This window comes from Danio rerio, chromosome 24 (genome assembly GCF_049306965.1).
Source record: "Danio rerio strain Tuebingen ecotype United States chromosome 24, GRCz12tu, whole genome shotgun sequence".
NCBI lineage: Eukaryota > Metazoa > Chordata > Actinopteri > Cypriniformes > Danionidae > Danio > Danio rerio.
In genome coordinates, this window is record NC_133199.1 from 45,737,317 (window position 1) to 45,763,327 (window position 26,011).

General features: G+C 40.3%; 1 protein-coding gene across 4 annotated transcripts in view; it reads left to right on the forward strand.

Moving 5' to 3' along the window:
• Positions 1 to 26,011, forward strand: part of LOC101884098 (lethal(3)malignant brain tumor-like protein 4) — a 64,499-nt gene that overhangs the window by 17,712 nt on the left and 20,776 nt on the right. For all 4 annotated transcript variants that reach the window (XR_012399619.1, XM_073941255.1, XM_073941254.1 and 1 more), the window contains 11 exons: positions 2,129 to 2,264; positions 4,885 to 4,976; positions 7,635 to 7,786; positions 8,845 to 8,921; positions 9,718 to 9,803; positions 10,661 to 10,771; positions 12,216 to 12,330; positions 13,258 to 13,369; positions 19,647 to 19,832; positions 23,889 to 24,008; positions 25,542 to 25,615. Coding sequence is in view for 3 of the 4 variants with exons in the window: in XM_073941255.1 (XP_073797356.1) it covers positions 2,129 to 2,264; positions 4,885 to 4,976; positions 7,635 to 7,786; positions 8,845 to 8,921; positions 9,718 to 9,803; positions 10,661 to 10,771; positions 12,216 to 12,330; positions 13,258 to 13,369; positions 19,647 to 19,832; positions 23,889 to 24,008; positions 25,542 to 25,615 (1,261 nt within the window). In the remaining variant the exon portion in view is untranslated. The remainder of the gene's footprint in view (positions 1 to 2,128; positions 2,265 to 4,884; positions 4,977 to 7,634; positions 7,787 to 8,844; positions 8,922 to 9,717; positions 9,804 to 10,660; positions 10,772 to 12,215; positions 12,331 to 13,257; positions 13,370 to 19,646; positions 19,833 to 23,888; positions 24,009 to 25,541; positions 25,616 to 26,011) is intronic.

Here is a 26,011-nt window from a genome sequence, read left to right on the forward strand (position 1 = left end):
CTGGAGCTCAAACCTGATCAGGAGCAGCAGCTTATTTCATATAAACAGGATTAGAGTGGCTCAATTCAAGCAAAGATAATACTGAAAGTTTTCTTACAGTATTTACTTTCATACAGTAGGAGTTATATACACTTGGGAAAATAGTAAATATAATTTTTAACAATATATATATATAGTTATTTACACCGATTAAAAAAGAAAATCCGCTCTAACTGTGAGCTAAATACTCTTGGCACTTGAAAGTGTAAAGCCTGTAGCCCACAACAAAGGTGTAAAGTTATTGCATATCATATTTAACCAACTATTTCCTATTAATTGTATGTAATTCATGAAGAATTGAATATTAATCAGATGATGTCATTACGCTGCTGTGCCGTCAGCCAATCGCTGCATTGCTGATCATGATTTGGAGTATATATAGACCTGTCCTTCACAACACACACATCAGCTCATCCAGATGGTTTAATCTGATTCATGAACTTGTTTGAAGAACCAAATTAGGCAGAGATCAGTTATCAGGATGAACAGATCCAGGATCTGCCTGATCATCTTGGATCATTTAAGCGAGGTACAAAGAACAGACCCCTGTTGTTTACATTGTTTACTATGTTACTTAATGCGGAAATGGCCTCTTTGTAGTAAAGAGCAAGATGAGGTCACAGTTTACAGTGTTGGAAAGGAAATGAGATCACAAACTGAATATCAAGTCAAAGTTATAGTTACTAAAATCTAAACAAAGCAGTCGAGTGTTTTGGCGTTCTGCATCTGTCAGTCAGTGCTTCCTACTTTGACAGATGGAGAATTTAGCCAATGGCTGCATGATTCTTTTGACGTTTGGTGACGTTTGTTCATCTATTGGACCTGTTGTTGTTTTATTGCACTCTGAGCACTGACACCACACCACTGCCTTTTTTCCATTCATCATCTCACAGAAATGCAGCTAGTCAGGGAAAAGTCAGGGTGTTTGACTTGTGCTTTAGACTGGGATGCTTTTTTTGAATCATGAACATTGATCAGTTTCACATGAAATAAGCTGACGTCTCTATAATTATTTATTAGCTTAAATACAATGCTGTATTATTTATCCTGGCCATGTACTCAAGTCATCATTGCTTACTGCAATAAACAGACTAAATAATCAAGCTATTTTTTCCAGTGATGTTTTTCAGAGAAAGCCTTGTTTACTTTTGTTTGGCTGGAATTTAAAAAATGTTTTAAGATGCTGAGTTCAATAAATGTCATCAGATAAAAGGGTCACACTTTACTATAAGGTTCATTGGTTAATGTTAATTAATGCATTTACTAACATGAACAAACAATGAACAATACATTTACTACAGTATTTGCTCATGTTAGTTAATGAAAATACAGTAGTTCATTGTTAGTTCATGTTAACTCATGCTGCATTAACTAATGTTAACAAGCATGAACTTGGATGTTAATAATGCATTAGTAAATGTTCAATTATGATTAATAAATGCTGTACATGTGTTGTTCATGATTAGTTCATGTTAGTAAATGCATTAACTAATGAACCTTATTGTAAAGTGTTACCGATAAAAGCATCTGCCAAATGCATTGATTCACTAATGTGGAGTTGCATTAAAAATGATGCAGAAATTGAGCGTATGATGTGGGGTTTTCATGTGTGTTGGAGTTTTGCAGGTTATTTGACCTCATGTTGCAGACAACTAATGTGATGATAAAGTCTAGATCGGATATGCAGCCAGCCGGAAGTGTGATATGCACATTCATTCATTCATTCATTTTATTTTCGGCTTAGTTCCTTTATTAATTTGGGGTCGCCACAGTGGAATGAACCGCCAACTTATCCAGTACGTTTTTAGGCAGCGGATGCCCTTCCAGCCGCAACCCATCTCTGGGAAATGCACATTAATATAGCAGCAATGTTTTACGATACTGTATGACATAAATTCATATTTTACATTACTGTGACTGTTGGGTTTCAGGTTGTGGTGGGCGTAGATGTTAATAAAATACAATAAGTGGGGAATTTAATAAATAATAGAAACAATACTCATTAACCTCCGGCTGCAGCCGTATCCGATCTAGCAACAGCCTAATGTGATCAAACTGGAGATGTTGATGTGCTGTTGTGTTCCTGAAGGTGATTGGCTTCCGTCTGCGTCTGCATATCGATGGTTACTCCGAGTGCTATGACTTCTGGGCAAACGCAGACTCTCCTGACCTCAAACCGGCCGGCTGGTGCGAGTCCACAGGACACAAGCTTCATCCACCCAAAGGTGCGCTAGTTCATCATGTTCAAGTGTTGCATTCATTACCCTTAAATTCCCTGCAGGAGTTGTTCACAGTGTTTCCTCTAATATCTGTTCTTCTGGAGAAAGTCTGATGTGTTTTATTTGGGCTAGAATAAAAGCAGATTTTAATAGTGTTAAAGTCATGTTAAGCTCAATATTATTAACCTCTTCAGCAATATTAGTGTTGGATTGTCTCCAGAACAAACCACTGTTATACAATGACTTGCCTAATTACCCTAACTTTACCCTAATTACCCTAGTGAAGCCTTTACATGTCACTTTAAGCTGAACACTAGTGTCTTGAAGAACATCTAGTCTAATATTAGTCTAATACCCTTAGACATTTGTTTGGGAACTGTTGTAAAATAATTAATAAATTAAGAGAGCAAGAAGTCAGTCCAGGAGACTTGAACAAGCAGAAGAATTTCTTTATTCAGACGTGTTGGTTAGTCCGCTCTCAGTCAGCACCTTCAAGAAGTCCACAAGTCTGCAAGAGCCTTTCAGGAGTCTCTGACATGTCTGCAAGTTTTATCACGAGTTTGTAAGCAAGTCTAAAACGAGTCTCGTCTATAAAGGCTTTCAGGAGGAGGGGAGTGGCTAGTTGGAAACACAGAAAATGGGCGTGGCTAGTTTAGTTGAAGATTGTGTTTTAGAGTCTTGAGGTTTCACCGGCCCTGACCAGCTTGAATCAGTAACACCCAAAGACAAAGGCACAGTTGTTGTGACCCAGCCTTTAGCATTTGCATCTCTTTGGTGCAGCCGACGCTCAGGAAGCACGAGGATTCAATGTCACGCCCTAGCTAGAGTTTCAGATGAAATGAGCTAATTAAATCTAAAGATTATAACCTTTCAGTTATATTTGGATTATCGTTAATTCAGCAATCACGCTCTGATCTGCGCCAAATCAATCAGTCGGAGAGAGCCGGAATGAGGTAGTCTCGGCTCGATTGAAATTAACTCTGCAGCGGATCAATTGCAATGAGAAAGCAAAATAATCCAATGATCTAACAAACAGAAATTGGGGGAAAAATAAACAGGGGACAAATAATTCAGGAGGGCTTCAACTGTGTATAAATATATAAACCAGAGCTGTGCTGATTCGCCTTTATTTAATCACCCTAACTAAACAAAGATAAAATCAGGATCCTCCCTTCGCTATATTTCTTAGCTAGAGTTTAGTTAAAGGATCGTCTTTAGAGTGTATTTTGCAAAAGAACTAATTAGATTCATACTTTACCACACAGGGTAACTTAGATGGGTTCTGGAAAATGAAGTCAATGTCCACTCCAGTGAAGAAAAGTAATAAAATGCACTTTTATTAATAAAATAAAACCCAGTGAAAAAGTAGAATAAACAAAAGACAAATAACAGAAACAAAAAATTCCTCCGTTGAGAATAAAGGGCCTACGACTCTCAGTATACAGAAATCAGAAAGCGCAAAGCTGAAGAGTACATGTCAGCTTTTATACTCTCAGTGTCTCAGTGACAGTGTTCATAAATCAACATGCAAAAACTACTTAACTCATACATTTAAGGAGCATGCTAAATCACTTGAACAGTAGGGAGACAGATATATAGTCATCCCAGTACATAGAAATCAACATTTTGGCCTTTTTAATATCAATTCCCACAGTAATGCCCCAGATTTAGGTGTGCAAGCTCGGTAGAAGTACGAGTAGGGAGTTCACCTAGACTACGAGTGAGGGGGTCACTAGAAGTATCAAAGGGTGCACAGAGAGTTCGTCCAGCTGGTTTGTTGGCTCGCCGCGCCCTCTGCCGGAGACGCCTTTCCTTTCTCTTACGCCTGGTTTCATCAGTAAGAGTTGTGCTTTTAAGCACAGGAATATCAGAATACATCAGTGATTTTTGGTGTCCCACATGATTAATGTCATCAGACCAATCAGACATGACAGAGCAGGGCTGGATGTCATCATTCCTATTGGAAAATGTGCGTTTCATGTCGAAAACGAAAGTAAAAGCATGCTGAACTATTAACGAGAGCTGTTCATCTGTTAGGAAAATTGAGCAAACTGCAGTCTTGGTTTATCTGTCATTTCTCTCTGTAGTATGAAGCCTATAATGCATGATTCTAGCCAACAGCTGTGTTTGAGAAAGTCTTGCTTTTATATTTGGTGACGATGCATGTGGGTGTCAGCATTCAAAATTAAAGCGCAGTGTTTCGCTCATGTCTTCTTGCTCATCATCAGAAATCAAAGTATGCATGCATGACAGCTGAGCGGGACAATAAGCCTGAAACTCTGACCAGTGTGAGGAGAGTTTATTTGCCCAGGAGGTGTTTGAACTGTTTTGGTCTGTTAGAAACTCTGTGAAAGCGAACCACACCAAGAATAAAGAGCAACATCGTAGTCATTTTTCAGAACAAAACAATTCATCTACAGGTGTGAACGCAGCCTTAGTTGATATTTGTCTTTTCTCTTATTAAAGACACTGTTCACTTATTCTTGTTCCTGCTGTGGATGTCCGTGGCTGCTGATTTCCAACACACTTCAACAAAAACAGAGAATTATTAGTGTTTAAACATGCTGAGTAAACGTTAATGTTTTGCATGAACTCTCCCTTTAAATGAATTATTTCCCATCATCAGGATACAAGCCTAATGAGTTTGAGTGGGAGAAATATCTGGAGGCCTGCAATGCTCAAGCTGCACCAAAGAACCTCTTCAAAACCCAAAGCGGCGTAAGTCTGACCTTCATCACTGACGTTTCTCATTCACACAAATCAGATTATATAACTATTAAACAAACATTAAAATAATAATGTTGCCATATTTACATTAAGATGCATGCTGATGTCAGTAATTAAACTCTTGTGTGTGTGTGTTGAGCTGATTGTCAGCCTCTTGCATGTGTGCTTCTCATAAATCATTAGTGGATGTGCAGAATCGGACAGTTATTTATTTTTTAGGCTATATTTGTTTTAAATGCTAAAATCAGAAGTATTTCAGGCATTTTCTTTGCTTTTAGATGTTTCATTAAATAGTTTTTTACATTGGGATGTTAACGCATTTACGTACTAACTAGTTACCAAATGTATATTTAGAGAAATGTATTATTCAGAGTGGTAGGCACGGTGTCCTCACAGTGTCTACACTGTGGCCTCACAGCAAGAAGGTCTCTGGTTTGAGTCCTGACTGGGTCAGTTGGCGTTTTTGTGTGGAGTTTGCATGTTCTTCCCATGTTGGCATGGGTTTCCCCCACAGTCCAAACACATGCGCTATAGGGGAACTGATCAACTAAATTGGCCGTAGTGAATGAGTGTGGATGGGTGTTTCCCAGTACTGGGTTGCAGCTGGAAGGACATCCGCTGTGTGAAACATGCTGGAATAGCTGTGGCTGTGGCGACCACTGAAACAGAGACTAAACAAAAGGAAAATGAATGAATTATTCAAAATATACTTAAAAAATACCAAAATTGCTAAAAATAGATACAAATCTAAATAACCATGTTAATTTTTTTAAAGTATACTTAACTGGCTGTATTTATGTGAGTTTGGATGTTTGTTTTGTTTTATTTTTATTTAAAATGTATTTTATTTTAAATGTATTTTAATGCATTTTATTTATTTGTTTTATACATTTTTGTTTAAACATTTTTATTGAAATGTTATTTATTGATTATTGTATAGGTTTAAACCGCATGTAAATATTATCAAAGGAAAACTATTTTCATAACCTCCAAGATCAAAAAAATGCATGGAATTACATTAACTGAGTGACACTATAAAAGGAGCATTACCGCCGTGACCCTTACCGCCGCCACACTGAAGGAGTAATGCTGTGTTCACACCAGACGCGGAAGGAGCGTCAAGCGCGAGTGATTAACATGTTAGGTCAATGCAAAGGCGCAAATAGACATGATGCGAGACAAGCGAATGGCGCGGCGCAAACCACTCTAGTTGGAAAATCTAAACTTCAGCGGACATTCGCGCCATGTTAACCAACCAGGAGCTTTCTCTTGTGGGGGCGTGATTATGACGTAGCGCCTGTTGTTGGTGTCCTGGGGGGAAATTCTCCAGCACACACTGACAACAGTTTATCAAACTGGGCTGGGCTCAGTCAGAAGCACTGCTGAATGCTTCCATCTTCAGGGTTAAGTTTCACATCTGTTGTGAAGTAAATTTGACGCGCGAATTAAGTGGATTTTGACGTGCAGATGAAGCGAGTAAACTCAAATGTTCACGCGTCCATTTACACTCGAATAATGCAATTTATCTGCACATTCCGCATCTGGTTGTCAACACAGCATTAGCACGTGTTTTTAGGTATAACCGCAGTTTGCAATTATGCCACCAGGGGACACAAAGGGACTGGATGCGAATGGACAAGTATTGACCTTATTCTCCGCAGACGAGCGGGCGCTGCCATTTGAATCTTTTTGGCACGAGACTTCTGGTCTCATTCACTTCCATTCATTTTTAGACATTAAAAACTGCTCGTTTCGCTGTTTGATGTTGTAATCTGACATTTCCTTGTTATATTATTCTACTTGGTCTGTATAGTCATGCAAACATTTGTTTGTAGAGCAAGTAGTTTGACCGTTTTTTGCCATTTATTATTCCTTGTCATTTCTTCCATAGGCGACTGAAACGGAAGTTGGAAGACAATCGCGAAAACAGGCGCACTTCCACATTTGAGAATAAGGTCAATGCTTGTCAATAAAGATTAAATAATGAGACAAAGCATTATAATTCCTTCATTAATCATGAAACACTTGTTAACAAGCTTTATTATCATTGTAAACGTGTTAAGTGAAATGAGGATTCATTGTGGAAAGGCAAAATCAAATAAATAAATAAATAAAAGCAGTGTTTTAGCCTATAGGCTAAATGTAAATATAGGCTAAATGTGCAAATTAAAGAACCTTTCCCACTTAAACAGAAGCAAATATGATAGATTTAGTAGCCTTACATTCAGGACTGACGTGCTAAATATTTCTCACACGGGGCGTCAGCGTCAACGCTTCCCATTCATTGCCGAACTGCACTGTGGATCCATCGGCGTCGCTTCAGAGGCGTTGCTCGCTGCAGAAGTTGGGACTAGCTCAACTTTTCAAGCACCGACGTAAGCGTCAGCCAATCAGATCGCTGTATGCAAATACACCAGCTAGACGGGCTTATTGGTGAGTGAATTTCATTGGCTGACGCTGCTATGACGATCGCGTCAGCCCCAACTTCAGACACGGCTTCAGTCAAGCGTTGACGCTGAATCCCCGTGTGAATGCGGCGTCAGACTCTCTTTTCATGAGTTCGGAGCTGCTTTCCTTCTTAAGATGTTTTGTGAGCATGCATACATGAACACATCTTCTAGACGCCATCTCTGCTGTTTTCATCCGCAGGCATCCAGCGAGTCGATGTTTGCGGTGGGCATGAAGCTGGAGGCGGTGGACCGTAAAAACCCCTGTCTGGTGTGTGTGGCCTCCATCGCAGACATCGTGGACAGCAGATTCCTCGTACACTTCGACAACTGGGACGACACCTACGACTACTGGTGGGTGCAGATGCGGGAATTACAGCACACTGACTAACCAGAAAACCATATCAGAGCAAACAAATCTCAATAATATCGTAGACACTGTTGGTCTGTGTGCAGTTTTAATGCACATTATTAATCTGACGAGGACTGAATATGCAGCAGCTCTAATGCATATTAATGTTCAATGCATTACAGTAATGTAAGAGAGCAGATGAAAGAATGTAGATCATGGTACAAATAAAGCATTAGCACAAGTCTGATGAATCGTAGAGGTGTGACTTTGAAGTCGAGCTGATTTAATGAAAGTGCCTTTGATGTTTAATGGAGGCTGTGATTGAATTTCTCTCTCCGGCTCACATTAATATCTGCAGCATCGTGTGTGTGTGTGTGTGTGTGAGCCGCTTCTGCTTATGTAACGTGTGTTTCTAATGATTGATTGATTCCGGTCTTCCACTCGTGCACTACGATGCGTGTCTGTGTTTTACATAATGCACCACATCACTGCTGGGATTCACTCATGAAAGCCCAGGAGAGGGAAATGATGTAAAATTAGAGCTCTTCCCACACACACAGACCGAGAGAGAGAGATGCGTCCGTTCACAGAGCGGATATAAAAGGATCTGAACAGAAATAACATCATGCAGTGTGCTGTTACTGTGTGTGTCCAGCAGGAGAAGCTCTGACTCAACATCATAACAGCCACTGACACCTCATATAATAACAGCTGCGATCACTCATAGGTCACAATAAAAGTCACACAATCAGCCAAATCAGATAAGTACAATCACAATAACTGTGCCACAATAACAAACGTTTTACAGAGTCATCACGCAAGTCACGATCTTACAGTCAGATACATCATATAATATGTCACACAATCAGTCGAGTCTGTTGTTATGCCACATGATTGTGTGCCTTATTGTCACAGTCACATGATAACAACAATCACACAATCATGACACACAATGTTACAGTGTGTGTGTGTGAGCCGAAAATCTGTACCAATCTTAGTTTTTCTTTCTGTGTATAATAGTGAAACTGTAAGTCCATCAGTGTGTGTTGTGTGTTGTCAGGTGTGATGCGAGCAGTCCTCATATTCACCCGGTTGGCTGGTGTCAGGACCATGGCCGGCCGCTCACTGCACCTCAGGGTGAGTTTCAGATCTACAGCGACCCCTAGAGGACTGCAGACGCACTCGCTTTATTCAATATTATTGTAAAAAACACTACACAAACAAACTAGACTTGAATTGAATTATTATTCTTATATCATAGCAGAGATCAGGTATTCAGATTACCAACAGTCTCTGCCACATTCCCTGTTTAATACGTTTAATACGTTCAACCATAAAGTTTTAGTCCAAATATAAAGGAATCATGATAAACCATGCGTCATTTGGAAGATTACAAAGTCTACTTTCCATATATGGTGACTGATTTTGTATAGATATTATTGAGTAACAGTTGTTTATTAATTTGTGACAAAAACACTCATCAGAGTCGTAAAGCGTTACTTTGCTACAGCAATCCACATGTTCAATGTGTATTCAGTGTTTTTAGAGGCTAAATTTAAATAAAAAACATCAAAATACCGCTTACTACATAAGAATGTGATGCTTACTTTACTAATATTCTGAAACATATTAAAAATATGATTATTTTTAATCAAAACATATACAGAAGTAGGGGCGCTGTCATCAGAGTGTTTATACAGGGTTGTAATGAATGCAGTAGCAACAGGCCACAGGAGATGTTTGCAATCTAACTTAGAGGATCTAAAATTAATATGATAAAGGGCGATTATATTAATCTTATAGTGAAGAACAGTGTGTTGCATTGCAGTTTATGTGTAAGTGGACACGCACACACACACACACACACACACACACACACACACACACAGATGTTAGTTTGTGATGTGAGTGTTGTTGTTGTTTTTGTTTACAGGACACCCGAATCCAGAGCATTTTATCTGGGAGGATTATATGAGAGACAGCGGTGCGTCTGCAGCTCCAGCTGAGTCTTTCAGCGAGGTGTGTGTGTCTGTGTCCATGTGTGTCTGTATACACTACCTGACAAGAGTCTAGTCGTCTATCCAAGTTTTAGGAACACAAATACTAACTGCTCTTCTAGTTGCTGATCTGGTGTCAGAAGTGTCTCTATGAAAGGCGAAGGCCTCTAGATTTTGCTGATTTGAGCTCAATAAATCTGATCATGTCTTGATGTTGACTGATTTGATGAGGACAGTGCGCTCTGACTCTGCTCAGACTAAAGTGTCATCACTGAACAGAAATAATGTCCAGTATAGAATATAAAGTCCTGCTGCAGTGGAGACAGAATGAATATTGTGTCTGACTCCATCATGAGCTTGGAGGACTGCATCCATACATCTCTTACATGACTCACATCACTGATTAATAAAGTCATCTGGAATGAAGAAGAAAGCCTTCAGCAGGATCCCAGAGTTCATCAAGACTCTTTGTGTTCATCTTCAACGCCTCCTCCTTCATCAGCTCAATAATGTTGATGTCTGGTGACTGGGCTGGCCAATCCTGGAGCAGCTTGACCTTCAGGATCTTTGATGTGGAGGCTGAAGTATGAGCAGGAGCGCTATCCTGCTGGAGAATTGTCCCTCTCCTGTGGTTTGTAATGTAATGGGCAGCACAGATGTCTTGATACCTCAGGCTGTTGATGTTGCAGATCTCTCCATACTGAATGACCCCAAACCATGATGTCTCCTTCACCAAACTTGACTGATCCCTGTAAGAATCTTTGGTCTGTGTGTATAATGCGTGTGTGTGAATGCGTGTTGTGTGTGTATGTGTGGCAAAAGTGTCCAGACAGTGTTCTGAGTATGTGTGTGTGTGTGTGTGTGTGTGTGTTCCTGCAGATATCAGCTCACGGTTTCCAGACGCTCCAGAAGCTGGAGGCGGTGGACAGAAGAAACCCGATGCTGATCCGCGTGGCCACCATCACCGACACAGAAGACCACCGAGTCAAAGTGAGCAGAATCACCACACACACACACACACACACACACACACACACAGTCTCATTTGATATCATCGTCTTATATCACACACACCGTCTGATAGGGGCAGATATGGAAGGAGATTACGGACTATTTTCAGACACAATTCCATTTTCAATATGTGGATGCAGAAATTAACATAATAACATAATCAATGCTTTGGCCAATCCTGCATTGCCGTTTGTATTTCCGCTCTGGCGATGGTGTAGTGACTGACACAGCGCAAATGAAAACGCAAAGGTTGTTTGCAAAAGTGTTTCACATGTCTTACAGGTGTTGTGCATCTAACCAGCCACAACTCAAAGGGAATCAATGATGTAAACTCTTTTGCATTTGAGTTACTGACATTTACACACCTGTCAACATTGAGATGTGAAAATAAGGGATATGGCCACCATAATAAGGGATTGCATGCCATTTCTTTACTGTATAACTTGCACAATCTGATTAAAGAGCAATGAATGATTTAATTTAAAAATGTTTTTTTGAATGCATTAAATATCAGAGGTGTGACTTTAAAAATGCACTCATCAAACAATATAATGAAAGCATTCTGTTGCTTGCATAACTGTTTCTGCTGATTTAGGACAAAATTAGTTGTGTTTGAAAAAAAAAACACCAAGATCGACATTTTTAGATATTATTATTATTATTATTATGTGTATAAGTCTATTTAAACACGCACACAAAACCCAGACTTTTGCTCCGCTTCAAATCGCGAGTTAGAATCCGTTTAGGAAGCAGTGTGTGTTTATCACTATGGAAGTTATCAGCTGACAGTCACGCACCATTATATGACTGTATTGAGGATTGCATATGAAGGGGCGACGGCACCTGTAATGAAAAGGAAAGGGAATCCTGCCATATTTATTTTTATTTCAGAGTGTTTTCATGCCCAAACAAAGTGAAAGCACAGAACAGACTCAATGAGTCTTGTTTAAGAGCAAGGGGCGACCCCTGGTGGTTCGGCGGTATGTGTTGTGTATACGGAGACTCGGCTCTTTATTGTTGATTTGCCACCCTTCAGAGAAACACTGGAAATACCTTTATGGGATGATAGTGGATTGAACTGTAAAATACAGGAGAATCCCGGGAAAAACGGGAGGGTTGACAGATATGCATTTACACTGACACCTGTCAATCAAATGACAAGGGGAGGGACTATTCTATTAGGCACGTTTATATTGAAACTAATAAAAACTAAACTAAAACTAAGCACTTTCAAAATATAAACTAATATAAACTAGTAAATCTGCCTCTAAAAACCTATTAAAGTTGACTGAATTTGAAAAATTAATATTTGTTTTTATTTTGTGCTCTTCTCTCAGTTATTCCTGTTCATGTTAAGCACTTTGAGTTGCCTCTGTGTGTGAGATGTGCTATAGAAATAAACCTGCCTTGCCTCGTGTCTCAGGTTCATTTTGACGGCTGGCATGAGAAGTTTGATTTCTGGGTGGATTCAGATCTGCCGGACCTTCATCCTGTGGGCTGGTGCTCCAGGACGGGTCATCCACTCGAACCACCGCCAAGTGAGTGTGTGTGTGTGTGTGTGTGTGTGTGTGTGTGTGTGTGTGTGTGTGTGAGAGAGAGAGAGAGAGCAAGGCTTTTAAATGAAGGTCGTCCTTCAGCACAGACTCATATTAAACATCTGTCCTCTCATTATTCACACCCGCATCACTGAAAACACTAAACACTAAAAATTGCACCTTCATTTCTATTTTATATATGTTATTTTTGAATATTTCTTGCTGTTTATCTGCAATTCTTCTGTGTGTTTGGTAAATGTTCATTTTAATTTCACTCTTTAATTTACTTTAATCTGTTTTAATATACTGATATTCAGATTGCAGAGTTCTGAGTTTACTGTACTGCGTCCACCTGAAATATGACTCAATGCAGTAATAGTGCTGTATGCAGTGTGTGTGCGTGCGTGCGCGTGTGTGTGTGTTGTGTTCCCATTATGCCACACTATTAGATCACATGATAAATTACCAGCCGGACCCGAGAGATGTGAAGTTTTACTGTGTTTAGTATGATATATGAAGCATTATTATCGTGTGTGTGCGCGTGCGTGCGTGTGCGTGTGCGTGTGCGTGCGTGTGCGTGCGTGCGTGCGTGCGTGCGTGCGTGCGTGCGTGCGTGTGTGTGTGTGTGTGTGTGTGTGTGTGTGTGTGTGTGTGTGTGTGTGTGTGTCTGTGTGTCTGTGTGTGTGTGTGTGTGTGTGTGTGTGTGTGTGTGTGTGTGTGTGTGGAGCATGTGATGGATGAGTAATGCTGTGTGTTTTTACTACTGGAGAATATTTACTGTAGTATATTTGCAAATTAATGTGTTGATTTGCTGATTCTGTGTGTGTGTGTGTGTGTGTGTGTGTGTGTGTGTGTGTGTGTGTGTGTGTGTGTGTGTGTGTGTGTGTGTGTGTGTGTGTGTGTGTGTGTGTGTGTGTGTGTGTTTTTCAGCATATACATCGCTCTCAGACGTGAAGAGCTCCATGAATCAGGGTGTGTGTCCGACTCCAGGCTGCAGAGGAATCGGACACATTAAAGGAGCAAAATACACCGGACACCACAGGTGAGATGAACCACACACACACACACACACACACTTCTCACACAAACACACAGTGAGATAATTCATCAGTACACTCTTTTCAGAAGAGGGCGGAGCTACAGATGCATCAGCATAGTGACAGATGTAAAGCAGCAGTGTGTGTGTTGTGAGTGCTGGTCAGGTGTGCATGTGTGCTTGATGCTTCTGTCAGTCTATGTTGCTCCTGTCGCTGTTCATCTAGAACTCCACATCTATAATGCTCTTAGTCTATGCTGACATCATCTTCAGCAGCTCAAACACTCTAATGGCTAATGGACAGACGGCTGCTTCTCACTCAGGGCTGCTGCTTATGCTAATGAGATGGAGAGAAGGGCACTAGTGGGCGGGGCTTTCCCCCTATAAGGGAGAATGCCAATCAAAGTGTTTCATTCATCAGGTCTGATTATAAACAACATAATGGACTCATGTTTAGCGTTACAGGACATATTCAACTCTTGAAGAAGTGATGTTTGCATCATAGCCCCTCTATAATATCTTTTCTGCTCAGAAAGAATTGGACTGTGTTTCATTAAAGCCTCATTTACATTCCATTTGCATACAGTTTATATCAAAAGCAGCTATTTAAGCAGAAGCGCAGTGTCACGATGCAATTTAGCGAGCAGATGAACACTGCAAACGTTCTCATCTTCCAGAACAAATATCTTAATATGAGAAGAGATGTGCATCTGCTGGAGGAAGACATTCAGAGACGTGTAAATATGCTGGAGGTGAGAGAAATGATGAATGCACATAATAAATCTTTTAAACAGGAAGGCAAGATTATTATTGTTTTCTGCTGACAGAGTTTATTGTTATTTTAGTTTTTATTATGACTTGTTTATTTAAAATGTACTAAAAAAGCAGAACATGAACATTCATTCATTCATTTTCTTGTCGGCTTAGTCCCTTTATTATTCCGGGGTCGCCACAGTGGAATGAACCGCCAACTTATCCAGTGCATTTAACGCAGCGGATGCCCTTCCAGCTGCAACCCATCTCTGGGAAACATCCACACACACACACACACTCATACACTACGGACAATTTAGCCTACCCAATTCACCTGTACTGCATGTGTTTGGACTGTGGGGGAAACCGGAGCAGCCGGAGGAAACCCACGCGAACGCAGGGAGAACATGCAAACTCCACACAGAAACGCCAACTGAGCCGAGGTTTGAACCAGCGACCTTCTTGCTGTGAGGCGACAGCACTACCTACTGCGCCACTGCGTCGCCTATTATTGTTTATTTTTATTAAAGTCGATTAAAGTTCATTAATAAAGGTAAACAGGTAAAGCCTCTGAGGAAAATAAGACACATTTATATATTAAATAATAAATTGTGTACAGTAGTAACGGTGCAATACTATAATCAGGGTTCCTACGGTCATGGAAAACCTGACAAACCCACACAACACAGTGGCGCAATAGGTAGTGCTGTCGCCTCACAGCAAGAAGGTCGCTGGTTTGAGCCTCGGCTGGGTCAGTTGGTGTTTCTGTGTGGAGTTTGCATGTTCTCCCCGTGTTGGCGTGGGTTTCCTCTGGGTTTCCATGTCAGTAAATTAATAAATAGCCATGTCTGTAAAGTTTTATCAATATTTTTCCACATGTTAGGCTGCTGCTGTTAGATGAATTTTCCAGAGAGGCTAGAAGAAAATCCTGAAGCTCTTTTTAATATTTGTTTATTATAAATATTTTGGAAATATTTTTGTTACATTGAAAATGCAGGATACAACAAGCTAATCCAGCTAAAAATAGTGTTTACAATGCCACTTATTGGAGTATTTATGCATCATAATTAAATTGAAAATGAGGTGAATAACTGCAAAAAAGTCCACATTTTGAGAAAAAAGAACGACTCCCTTCACCAGGCTGGCTGCGGGCCTGACTTGTGTAAATGTCTGTAAATAAAATAATATAAATAATATGAAAATGTTGATATGATTTATAGGGCGACACAGTGGCGCAGTAGGTAGTGCTGTCGCCTCACAGCAAGAAGGTCGCCGGTTCGAACCTCGGCTCAGTTGGTGTTTCTGTGTGGAGTTTGCATGTTCTCCCTGCGTTCGTGTGGGTTTCCTCCGGGTGCTCCGGTTTCCCCCACAGTCCAAACACATGCGGTACAGGTGAATTGAGTAGGCTAAATTGTCTGTAGTGTATGAGTGTGTGTGGATGTTTCCCAGAGATGGGTTGCGGCTGGAAGGGCATCCGCTGCATAAAAACCTGCTGGATCAGCATTTTCAGCAGATTCTGCCTGGCTCTGCTGATCAGTTAAAGCAAAGGAGCGTCGATCAGACTATTCCTGCAGTCAGTTTAAAGAATGCTCACAACTTAATAATAACAACAACAGGAATGTTTAATGCACATTTAATTGTATATAGTTATTGGAATAGATGTGTCCTGCTGAATTAATCCTACATGTCCATGCTCATATTTCTCATGGGTGTGTGTTTGCGCTGATCTGCTGCAGTGTGTGAGTTTTCTTCATGTTGCTGTAATTTGCATCAGTTTTTAATAAAGTGAAATGAGCCTGACGCTGTTGATATGAGCCGCCTCAAGCCTTTATTACAGTAAACAGGAGCTGAAGTAAATAATAATGATGCATAATTTACCGTGCATATTAAAATGAGCCATCAGAGCTGCTTCATCTGCGCTTTATTCTAGACGAGCCAGTTCAGTGTGTGCGCGTGTGTGTGTGCGCGTGTGCGTGCGTGTCTGTGCGTGTGCGCGTGCGTGCGCGTGCGTGTGTGTGTGTGTGTGTGTGTGTGTGTGTGGTTACTTTGAGCTCAAGCAGAAAGAGAAACCGAGAGTCTTAAGCTTGGTGTTTGTGTGATGAACATGTTGATGTTGTTCTCTGCAGTTCTGTTGGTCAGGAAATCAGTCTGGAGTTAAATTACACTCAGTGTGTGTTTAACATGCAAAGATTTGTTAAACAGTGGGTGTGTGTATCAGGGTGTGTGTGTGTGTGTGTGTGTGTGTGTGCACAAGTATGTGTGTGTATATGCAAGCTTGTGTGTAAAAGTGTGTGTGCAAATGTATGCGCGTGTGTGTGTGTGCACATCTATGTGTGTGCACAAGTTTTTTCGAGAGTGTGTGTATGCGTATGTGCGTGTGATTTTTGCATGTGCATGCTTGTGTGTATGTATACTAGTGAGTGTGTGCGTGTGCATATGTCTATGTGTGTGCGCACAAGAGTTTGTTCAAGTGTGCGTGTGTGTGTGCAAATGTCTGTGTTTGCATGTTTATGTATGTGCGCGTGCGCATCTCTGTGATTTTTCTGTGTTTGTGCACATGGCTGTGTGAGTGTGCACAAGCGTTTGTTTGAGAGTGTGCATGTGTGTAATATTATTTTTTGTGAACACTTGATTGTGAATGAGTGTGCAAATGCAAGCGAGTGTCAGTGTGCAAAAATGTACGAATGTTTGTGTGTGCACACGTCTTTGTGTGTGCATGTGCATATCTGTGTGCGCACGACATTTTGTTTGTGTGTGTGTGTGTGGTTGTGTGTACGTGTGTGTGCGCGCACAAGAGTTTGTTCAAGATTATCTGTTTATGTATGTGTGTGTGTGTGTGTGTGTGCACGCTTAAGTGTGTGTGTGCGTGTGCGTGTGCGCGCTCCAGCTCATGTCTGACATCAGTGTGAAATCCTCATTTTGGCTTTGCTGAATCTCTCAGAATGAAGCGGAAAATTGTTCATCTCAGATGTGCTGAGTGAGCATGATGACTGTGGAGCTGCAGGAGTCTGGAGCAGCGGAGAGATGGAGAGGGAGATTTACATCAGTATATTCAGTCTTTTACTTCTGCTGATTGTTCAGTGGAATCATCAGTGCAGATATTAGTTCACAGAGCTGGCCAACAGCAGATAGATGAATAGTCAGGTTAAATTACATAAAAAATAGTGCAATTCAGTCAGATTACTGCACCCTAAATGTAACGTAAACTACTTTTATGGTAAAATCCAAATGTAGTCAGATTACACCACTATTAAAGAAATCTATATGTGATTCATCAGTCAGATTACATGACCATAGAGGTGTAATCTTATAGAGCAGTGGTTCTCAAACTGTGGTATGTGTGCCACTAGTGGTACATGGGCTTACTTCTAGTGGTACGCAAAGGAATCACTTTTAATGAAAGAAAAAAAATTAATACACTTTTGTTACAACTTGTCACTTGAGCCTCAAAATTTAACCCACAGGTTTTAAAAAATGAGAAGGATTTGCAGCACAACGCGCTCGCGTATTCCAGGCATACCTAGTTGAAAACATCTTAACTTTTAGAATGCCGCACCGCGAGTCATGTGACAAGAATCAACTGATCAGCTTCATATTTTACATAGAATATATCTTCGTTAGACTAATGATCTCAAACGCAGAGCACCCAAACACTGCAGTGCTTCTTCATTTTCTCCATAAATAAAACTCGTATCAGAGTGCAGCAATGTTCTGTCTGCTTGACATCCTCTGAGGAAAACGGGTTCCCGAGCAATCTACATACAAGCTAATGTTTAGATATCAAAACGTTTTACAAGAGCGTCATATGTACATGCAACATATATTTCAAAATCTATCAAAAATTGAATACCTATGAACATGACTTGTTTTAGAACTGTGCAGTGCTGGAGCTGCTTAATTTGGCCAGCTTCGCTGCTTTATTTCATTACTGCTCATTATGGTGGCACTTGGAGAGACCAATTTTTTTCCTGAGGTGGTACTTGGTGAAAACAGTTTGAGAACCAGTGTAATAGAGTATATCAGTAGCTGTGTTTCCATCCAAAAATGCGAAATAAACTTCATGCGCAAAACTGGATTATTGCATAAAATTTGTGCGAATGAAGCATCGTTTCCATCCAACGAGTCAAAGCAAACAAAATCGTCACTTCCTGATTAACTGGGGCCAAATATCAACAGTATAAACTGCATTTGCTGCAGTAGGAGAAGCTGCATCAATCTTTTCTAAATGAATGCGCCTCAGAAGACAATCCTGACCTGCAGTGAGCGCGCAGTGGCGTTTGAAGGTGTCAGACGCGGAGCACAGGCGCTCTTGATTCTGGAGGTCATTAATAATATAATAACACTAATACTGAAATGGTAAGGCGTTTATAATGACCCAAACAACTTTTCAGATGTTTTATAATGTGCTCAGCCTGACGTTTTATCCATTCACACACGTTTTAAGCATCACATGATCTCTTTCAACAAAATCACATGACCTTTTTTAATGCGCATGCTGGAGTTTGTGCGGTAAAAGTGTTTCCATCGCAGTTTATGCGCATCTTTTCTTATCGAATAAAAAGTTTATCCTACCCAGTTAGGCGTATAAGTTTTTTATGCACATTTTCATTTTTATGCGCATCATGGTGTTTCCATCAACTGTTTTTTTTTAATGCTTATTTGCAAAATGCACATAAAATAGGTGGATGGAAACACAGCTACTGATCTCCCCGCTCTGATGTTCACACACTGATCCAGCAGGCAGAAATGTGAACTGTGTTCTTAATCAAGCTCACGCTGTAGGCAGTACCCTGTTTGTTTATTTCGCAGAGCAGTAAACTCTATTCTTAGAGATGTGAGTGAGAGAGACCTGAAGATGTTTTCAGCTGAGCTTCACTCCAGAATGGTGTGTTTGTGTGTCTGGAATCACACACAGCTCTTTTATAGAGGTTTATACAGCGTCTGTTGAATGCTTGATTCTGATTGGCTGCTGGTCTCTCTCTGGTGTTTGGTTTTTGTCAGATAAAGGCTCAGCTAAAGTAGTTCCGGCAGGTTTAGAGCACAGTACAGTATTATCACTCCGCTGAATGATCATGAGTTATTTCACTGCTACAACAGTCAGACATCACATCAGAACACAACAGAAGGCTGATCAATGCAACATAATACATTTAATCAATAATGACATGCCAACTGCTGGACGGCGTGGTGGCTCAGTGGTGTCGCACAGCAAGAAGGTCTCTGGTTTGAGTCTCAGCTGGCTCAGTTGGTGTTTCTGTGTGGAGTTTGCATGTTCTCCCAGTGTTGGTGTGGGTTTCCTCCGGGTGCTCCGGTTTCCCCCACAGTCCAAACACATGCGCTGTAGGGGAACTGATCAACTACACTGGCCAGTTCTATATTTTGTGATTTTGCCATAGTCTCTGAATCTGACTATCAAGATCTGAATGTTAAACGCAGCTGTAGAGGATGCTTATATTACTGCACTCTTCATCAGCTCTTTATGTCAGAAAAGATGACTTTTATTGTTAGTTTTCCTCTCTGCTCCTCTCAGTGCCTTCGGCTGCCCGTATTCAGAGATGAACATGAAGAAGGAGGTGGTTCTGCCGGATCGACTCGGCGGAGAGAAGCAGATCACATTCGTCCCTGTGCACTTCGTCCAGAAGACCAAACGCCTGTGTCCAGACGAGGAGGAGGAGGAGGAGGACGAGCAGGAGGACGAGGAGCATGTGGAGAACAGGTGAGGATCAGACACACTCTCAAAAACACAAATTCACAAGGCTGATTTTATCAGTCACACACTCGGCCATACACTGCAAAACCTGCTCTATTAGGGTGCTTCACATCTGTGGTTTGCTTCATTTGGTCAGCACCAAGGGCAATAAGCGGTGAATTGTTGCGTTTTCTGCCGTCTTTTGGGTCATTTTCACAACACACTGATTGCTTTGATCCGAACAAATGGAAAAGAGCCAAATTGCAGTCATGTGACAAAACCCACATCACTCATTGGCCAGATGTTGTTGAACATAGTTCCTGAACTGCTTTTCGAGTGGTCAGAACCCTGCTCATGGTGTACTGTATAGTTTATATACTTCACTTTAGACAAACTGTACATTTTCGAAAGTAAAGCACAGCTGCGGCTGAAAACAATGTTTAAGGCATGGCAAACGGAGATGGCGCATTGCAGGTCACTTCAGGAGGCGTGAATTAATTTGCTTAAACTGTGACATGCTCGTCTTGTTTTTGTGGTTGGGTCTCACCACAAACAAACTGCTCCAGGGTTTATTTGAAAGTGCACCTCTTCAAGGAGGTCTCGGTCTGCTGTTGTGGTCCTCTTTTGGTGCCCACTTGAGTACGATTGCTGCATTCACACCTGCCCAAACCAACCGCACCCAGAGGGAAGACCAACTCAAGTGCCATTCAGCCAAGCTAAATAAGGCAGGTGTGAAAGCACGCTTACTCAGATTTATTGTGTTGTTTCTGGTCCAAATATCGAAGATTTTAAATCAAGCATTTTCTAGACGAGTATAAAATATTGTCTTGTTTTAGATTATTTATATCAAATTTTGAGACCGCTGCAGCACGCTGCTTAATGACGTAGTTGACCAGGTCTGCTGGTTCCCTAAACCTCCCCTACCCTAAACCCAACCGTCACACTAGCATGGCCGTTACCTTAGTATACGGTACAGGGTCCGCTATGTAGTTGATGATCGCCTATGCCATCAAGCTGCGGGCTGCAGTGAGGACATCTTGCGAATTTTAGCAAAATCAGCATATTTGATTTCATGTGAAGTAGCCTGAAGATATGAAGAAGTGTTTATACAATACAACACACCAGCGCTATAAACCTATAATAGTTGAATGACCTTATATTTTCACAAATACAGACATATTTACAAGCTTTAAATGTTTAAGTCAGCCACAGAAATAATCTGCATGTGTTTAATTCTGGACTGCACACTGACAGAAACCCAAAGTAAGACTAAACCTCATCTACAGTGCAGTACCATAACTGGCCAATAGGTGCAGAGCTGTGTCCATCCCTTCAGTTCATTTTCCCTCGGCTTAGACTCTTATTTATCAGGGGAGGAACCACCAACTAGCATATGCTTTATACAGCGGATGCCCTTCCAGCCGCAACCTAGTACTGGGAAACACCCAAACACACTCATTCTCACACACACACACACACTCATACATTCATTAATTCATTTTCCTGTCAGCTTAGTCTCTTTATTAATCCGGGGTCGCCAAAGCGGAATGAACCGCCAACTTATCCAGCACATGTTTTACACAGCCAATGCCCTTCCAGCTGCAACCCATCTCTGGGAAACATCCATACACACTCATTCACACTCATACACTATGGACAATTTAGCCTACCCAGTTCCCCTATAGTGCATGTGTTTGGACTGTGGGGGAAACCGGAGCACCCGGAGGAAACCCACACCAACACGGGGAGAACATGCAAACTCCACACAGAAACACCAACTGACTCAAACCAGCGACCTTCTTGCTGTGAGGTCACAGTGCTAACCACTGCTCCACCGTGCCACCCCCCTCCCCCCAGTTTTTTTCCCAATGCAAACTATTAGTCCAACATCACACTGAGCAAGAACACAACCCGATGTGAGTGAAGTCCTCTTTCACCGCTGACCTGCTGTATTGCCACACAGAGAAAACATTTTACAAGGAACTTTTATTGTAAATATTGAGTTTATTCTTGAAGAATAAACGGTAAAAAGGAGGGAAGCACCAACAGTGGCTCTTATTAAAGCTCATTTCAGTACTGATTAGACTATTGTTATTATCCTTGAATTTTAATATGCACTGTTTTTACACAAGAGAGGTTAGAATAATCATGAAGCTCTACATTATTATTATTATTAATATTATTATTATTATTATTATTATTAGTAGTAGTAGTAGTAGTAGTATTTATAGTTATATTATTATAATAATTATTATTTTTGTTATTAATATTATTATTATTAGTAGTAGTAGTAGTAGTAGTAGTATTAGCATTAATATTATTATTATTATTATTATTATTAATACTAATATTATTATTAGTAATAGTAATACTAGTATTATTATTATTATTAGTATTATTATTAGTAGTAGTAGTAGTAGTAGTAGTATTACTAATATTATTATTATAATTATTATAATTATTATTAGTATTATTGTTATTGTTATTATTATTATTATTATTATCGTTATTATTATTATAATTATTATAATAATAATTATTACTATTATTATTATTATCGTTATTATTAATATTATTAGTAGTAGTAGTAGTAGTAGTAGTATTAGCATTAATATTATTATTATTATTATTATTATTAATACTAATATTATTATTAGTAATAGTAATACTAGTATTATTATTATTATTAGTATTATTATTAGTAGTAGTAGTAGTAGTAGTAGTATTACTAATATTATTATTATAATTATTATAATTATTATTAGTATTATTGTTATTGTTATTATTATTATTATTATTATCGTTATTATTATTATAATTATTATAATAATAATTATTACTATTATTATTATTATCGTTATTATTAATATTATTAGTAGTAATAGTATTATTATTATTATTATTATTAGTAGTAGTAGTAGTAGTAGTAAAAGTATTATTACTATGATTATTATAATTATGATTGATATTATTATTGTTGTTATTATTATTATTATTATTATTATTATTATTATTATTTTCATTATTATTATTCAAATGGCCAGATTCTGACTGAGGACAGGTAAACCTGCTGGCCAGTTTGTTATTTGCCTAATAAATGACAGTATGCTGCAGTTTATAACTGAAAACTTTAACACATTCCTATTTTTTCTAATGATAAATGATGCAATAAATTTGCCCATTAAAAATAAGTTTCTTTTTCTCATATTTTCTTCATATTTATCTTTAGGAAATGTTTTTGGTACGTTCAAAAGTGCGGTTATGATGAGCATCCGACAAGCTGATCCAGCAGAGTAGTGCTGCTGTGTGGAGTGTGTTTCCTGATGAGCGGATGTGTAAATGATGAACCGTGTTCCTCTGGTCTGCATCTGCGGTCCGTCAGTGTGTGTCTGGAGGAGTCCTGTCAAACACTGCAGATCTGTGTTTCCGCACGCAACTCAACATTAATGTGTGTGCGTCCGCGTGCGTGCGTGTGTGTGCGTGTGTGTGTTTTTAGGGTCTGCATCTTTTTTTTTGTTCAAGTGTTATTATAAACGCACAGTGTTCATCATAACTGAGTTCCCCCTCACAGATCTCTGTCACAGTAATGCTCTCTACAGTGATGTATGTGTGTGTGCAGATACATTAGATTAGTGAGTACCAAAGACAAAACTGATCCACTAATCTAACAGCAACACTGAAGATACAGTACAGACATTACTGCTCACTCATTAATATGCTGGGGGAAATGTTCAGTACATTATTAATAAACAGGGAAAATGAAGAGAAGTAGAAGACTGATGTGCAGCTGTACTGAATACATGGTGTAGTGAACACGTGTGTAAAGGCTGCGTGCAGATCAGCTGTGTTTACTCATGAAGTATCAGTAACAGCACTGGGGTTCACACATCAGCTTTTGCACAGGGTTCTGTTTGAGTCGAGCGATTCTTCATGAAGCTGGTTGTGTTTGTTTGCAAAATGCTGGATTTGGTGGTGAAATATTACATGTAATATTGTAACATGTATATATATGTAATAGAGATTACACTCAATAGATTGTGTGTGTGTGTGTGTGTGTGTGTGTGTGTGTGTGTGTTCCCTCAGAATGGTTGTGTCTCCATATGAAGCTGCTCCTCGTCTGCGTGGTCGGCCGTCGCTACTCAAGAGAGACCTGAAGGACGAGTCTCTGAAAACACTCGTCAAGAGAGGACGACTAACCAGCAGGTGTGTGTGTGTGTGTGTGTGTGTGTGTGTGTGTGTGTGTGTGTGTGTGTGTGTGTGTGTGTGTGTGTGTGTGTTTGTGTTTGATAGAGCATTTTTAAAATTTCAACACACATGAGTTAAAAAACATTACACAATCAATATACAATTTAACACACACATTACACAGATTAAGAGTGTGTGTGTGTGTGTGTGTGTGTCCAGGTAAACTTAGTATAAATCTGTTTTCATAACAAATTGTTTGTGTCATTAACACATGGCAAAAGCTGGCATACTCACGCACACACACACACACACACACACAGGTCTGTCATTCCTCTTTCTTAATTAGACCGAGGCTTTCAGACTGTTCTTCTCCTCTGCAGTTTCTGCTCAGGTTTGCTCCTCACTGTCCAACACTCATCATCAGCTGATCTTCAGCATCTCCACAGCAATAACAACACACACACACACACACACACACACACACACATCCAGCAGATGACAACACACACCGCTGACACTTACTATTCTGGAGTGTTTCTGCCTCATTAACAGGAGGAATGGCAGCGTTCAGATATTCATCGCAGCATCTCGTTGTCATATTTCTTTTTCATTGTTTGCTGATTTTATTCAACAAAACTAGCATAAGCCGAGTGTTTAGTGCGAGTTGGAGCTACTTTGCCTTATGATGAATGCAGTAAGTGACTATAGCTATTATCAATAACGTTACCTGATTAGCACAAATTTCAGAACATACAAAAACGTAAAAAACTTAATCCTACCTATGAAATGTTCTGCGTTTTGCTTTGTTTTCTTTGTTTTCTCATTTCTACACCCGTAGACAGCGCTAAAGTCCCGCATCTTCACGTAATAACACTGTCCTGACTAGTGCGGTTGAATGACATTTGTCCTGGGAGCACTGTACCAATGTGGCGGCGCTATTGACGCATGCTCAGGGTCCCTATGCCATATCTAGTGTATATATCTATGTCACAAATTGAGGAGCGGGGAAAGGAGGTGGAGTGACGTGACAACGCGGGGAATCCTTCACAAACTGAGGAGCGATCACAAACCGAAAGTGGCGAGAGCGTCAAAGTAGCCAGAAGTCTTTAATTTTTTAACGAGAACCGGCGGCGAGAAACAGCGGCGCGTCTTCATTGGCTATGACGCGGTTCGGCGGCAAGCAATCAGAATGAAGTAGTCCACAGCCTGAGCGGAGTTCAGAGAACACAGACCTGTAAACTTTGGTTCCGACCACAGTTGTTCCCAAGAGTTTGATTATTGCGGTTCCTGGATTTTCAATTATTGAAAATCGCGTCGACGTGGGGCCCCCTAATCACGCGGGGCCCCCCCGCGGTGCGTGCCCTGCGGGCCCGTCCGCTACGCCACTGAACCACTCAGTACTCTAACAACCACATAACACCCACCCACCTGACTTGTGTGTTTGTGTGTTTGTGTGTGTGTGTGTGTGTGTGTGTGTGTGTGTGTGTGTGTGTGTGTGTGTGTGTGTGTGTGTGTGTGTGTGTGTGTGTGTGTGTGTGTGTGTGTTTTCAGACTCTCTCAGTCCACAGAGTTTCTGCAGATCAAGGACGAGGAGGACGACATCGATGTAAACAGCGTCATTTCAGGTGAGCCGTCTGGACACACACACACACTCACACTCGCATACATTCACAAACACACACATACATACAGACATACACACTCACACAAACACACACATGTACATATGCGCACACACAGACACACCACTCATACAGACACACACACTCATAAACACAAACACACACATACATACACACTCAGACACACACTCACAGACACACACATTTAGACACATGTATATACATACACACACACACACACACACACACACACACACACTCCAGCTGTGAGCTGATGACAGTTATTTGTCTTGATTATTATTTTGACACACTGAACACACACACACACACACACACACACTGCTAGCGCAGATGAACGCTTCATCTGGAGCTGCTTTATAGAGGCTGGAGCTGTTAGAG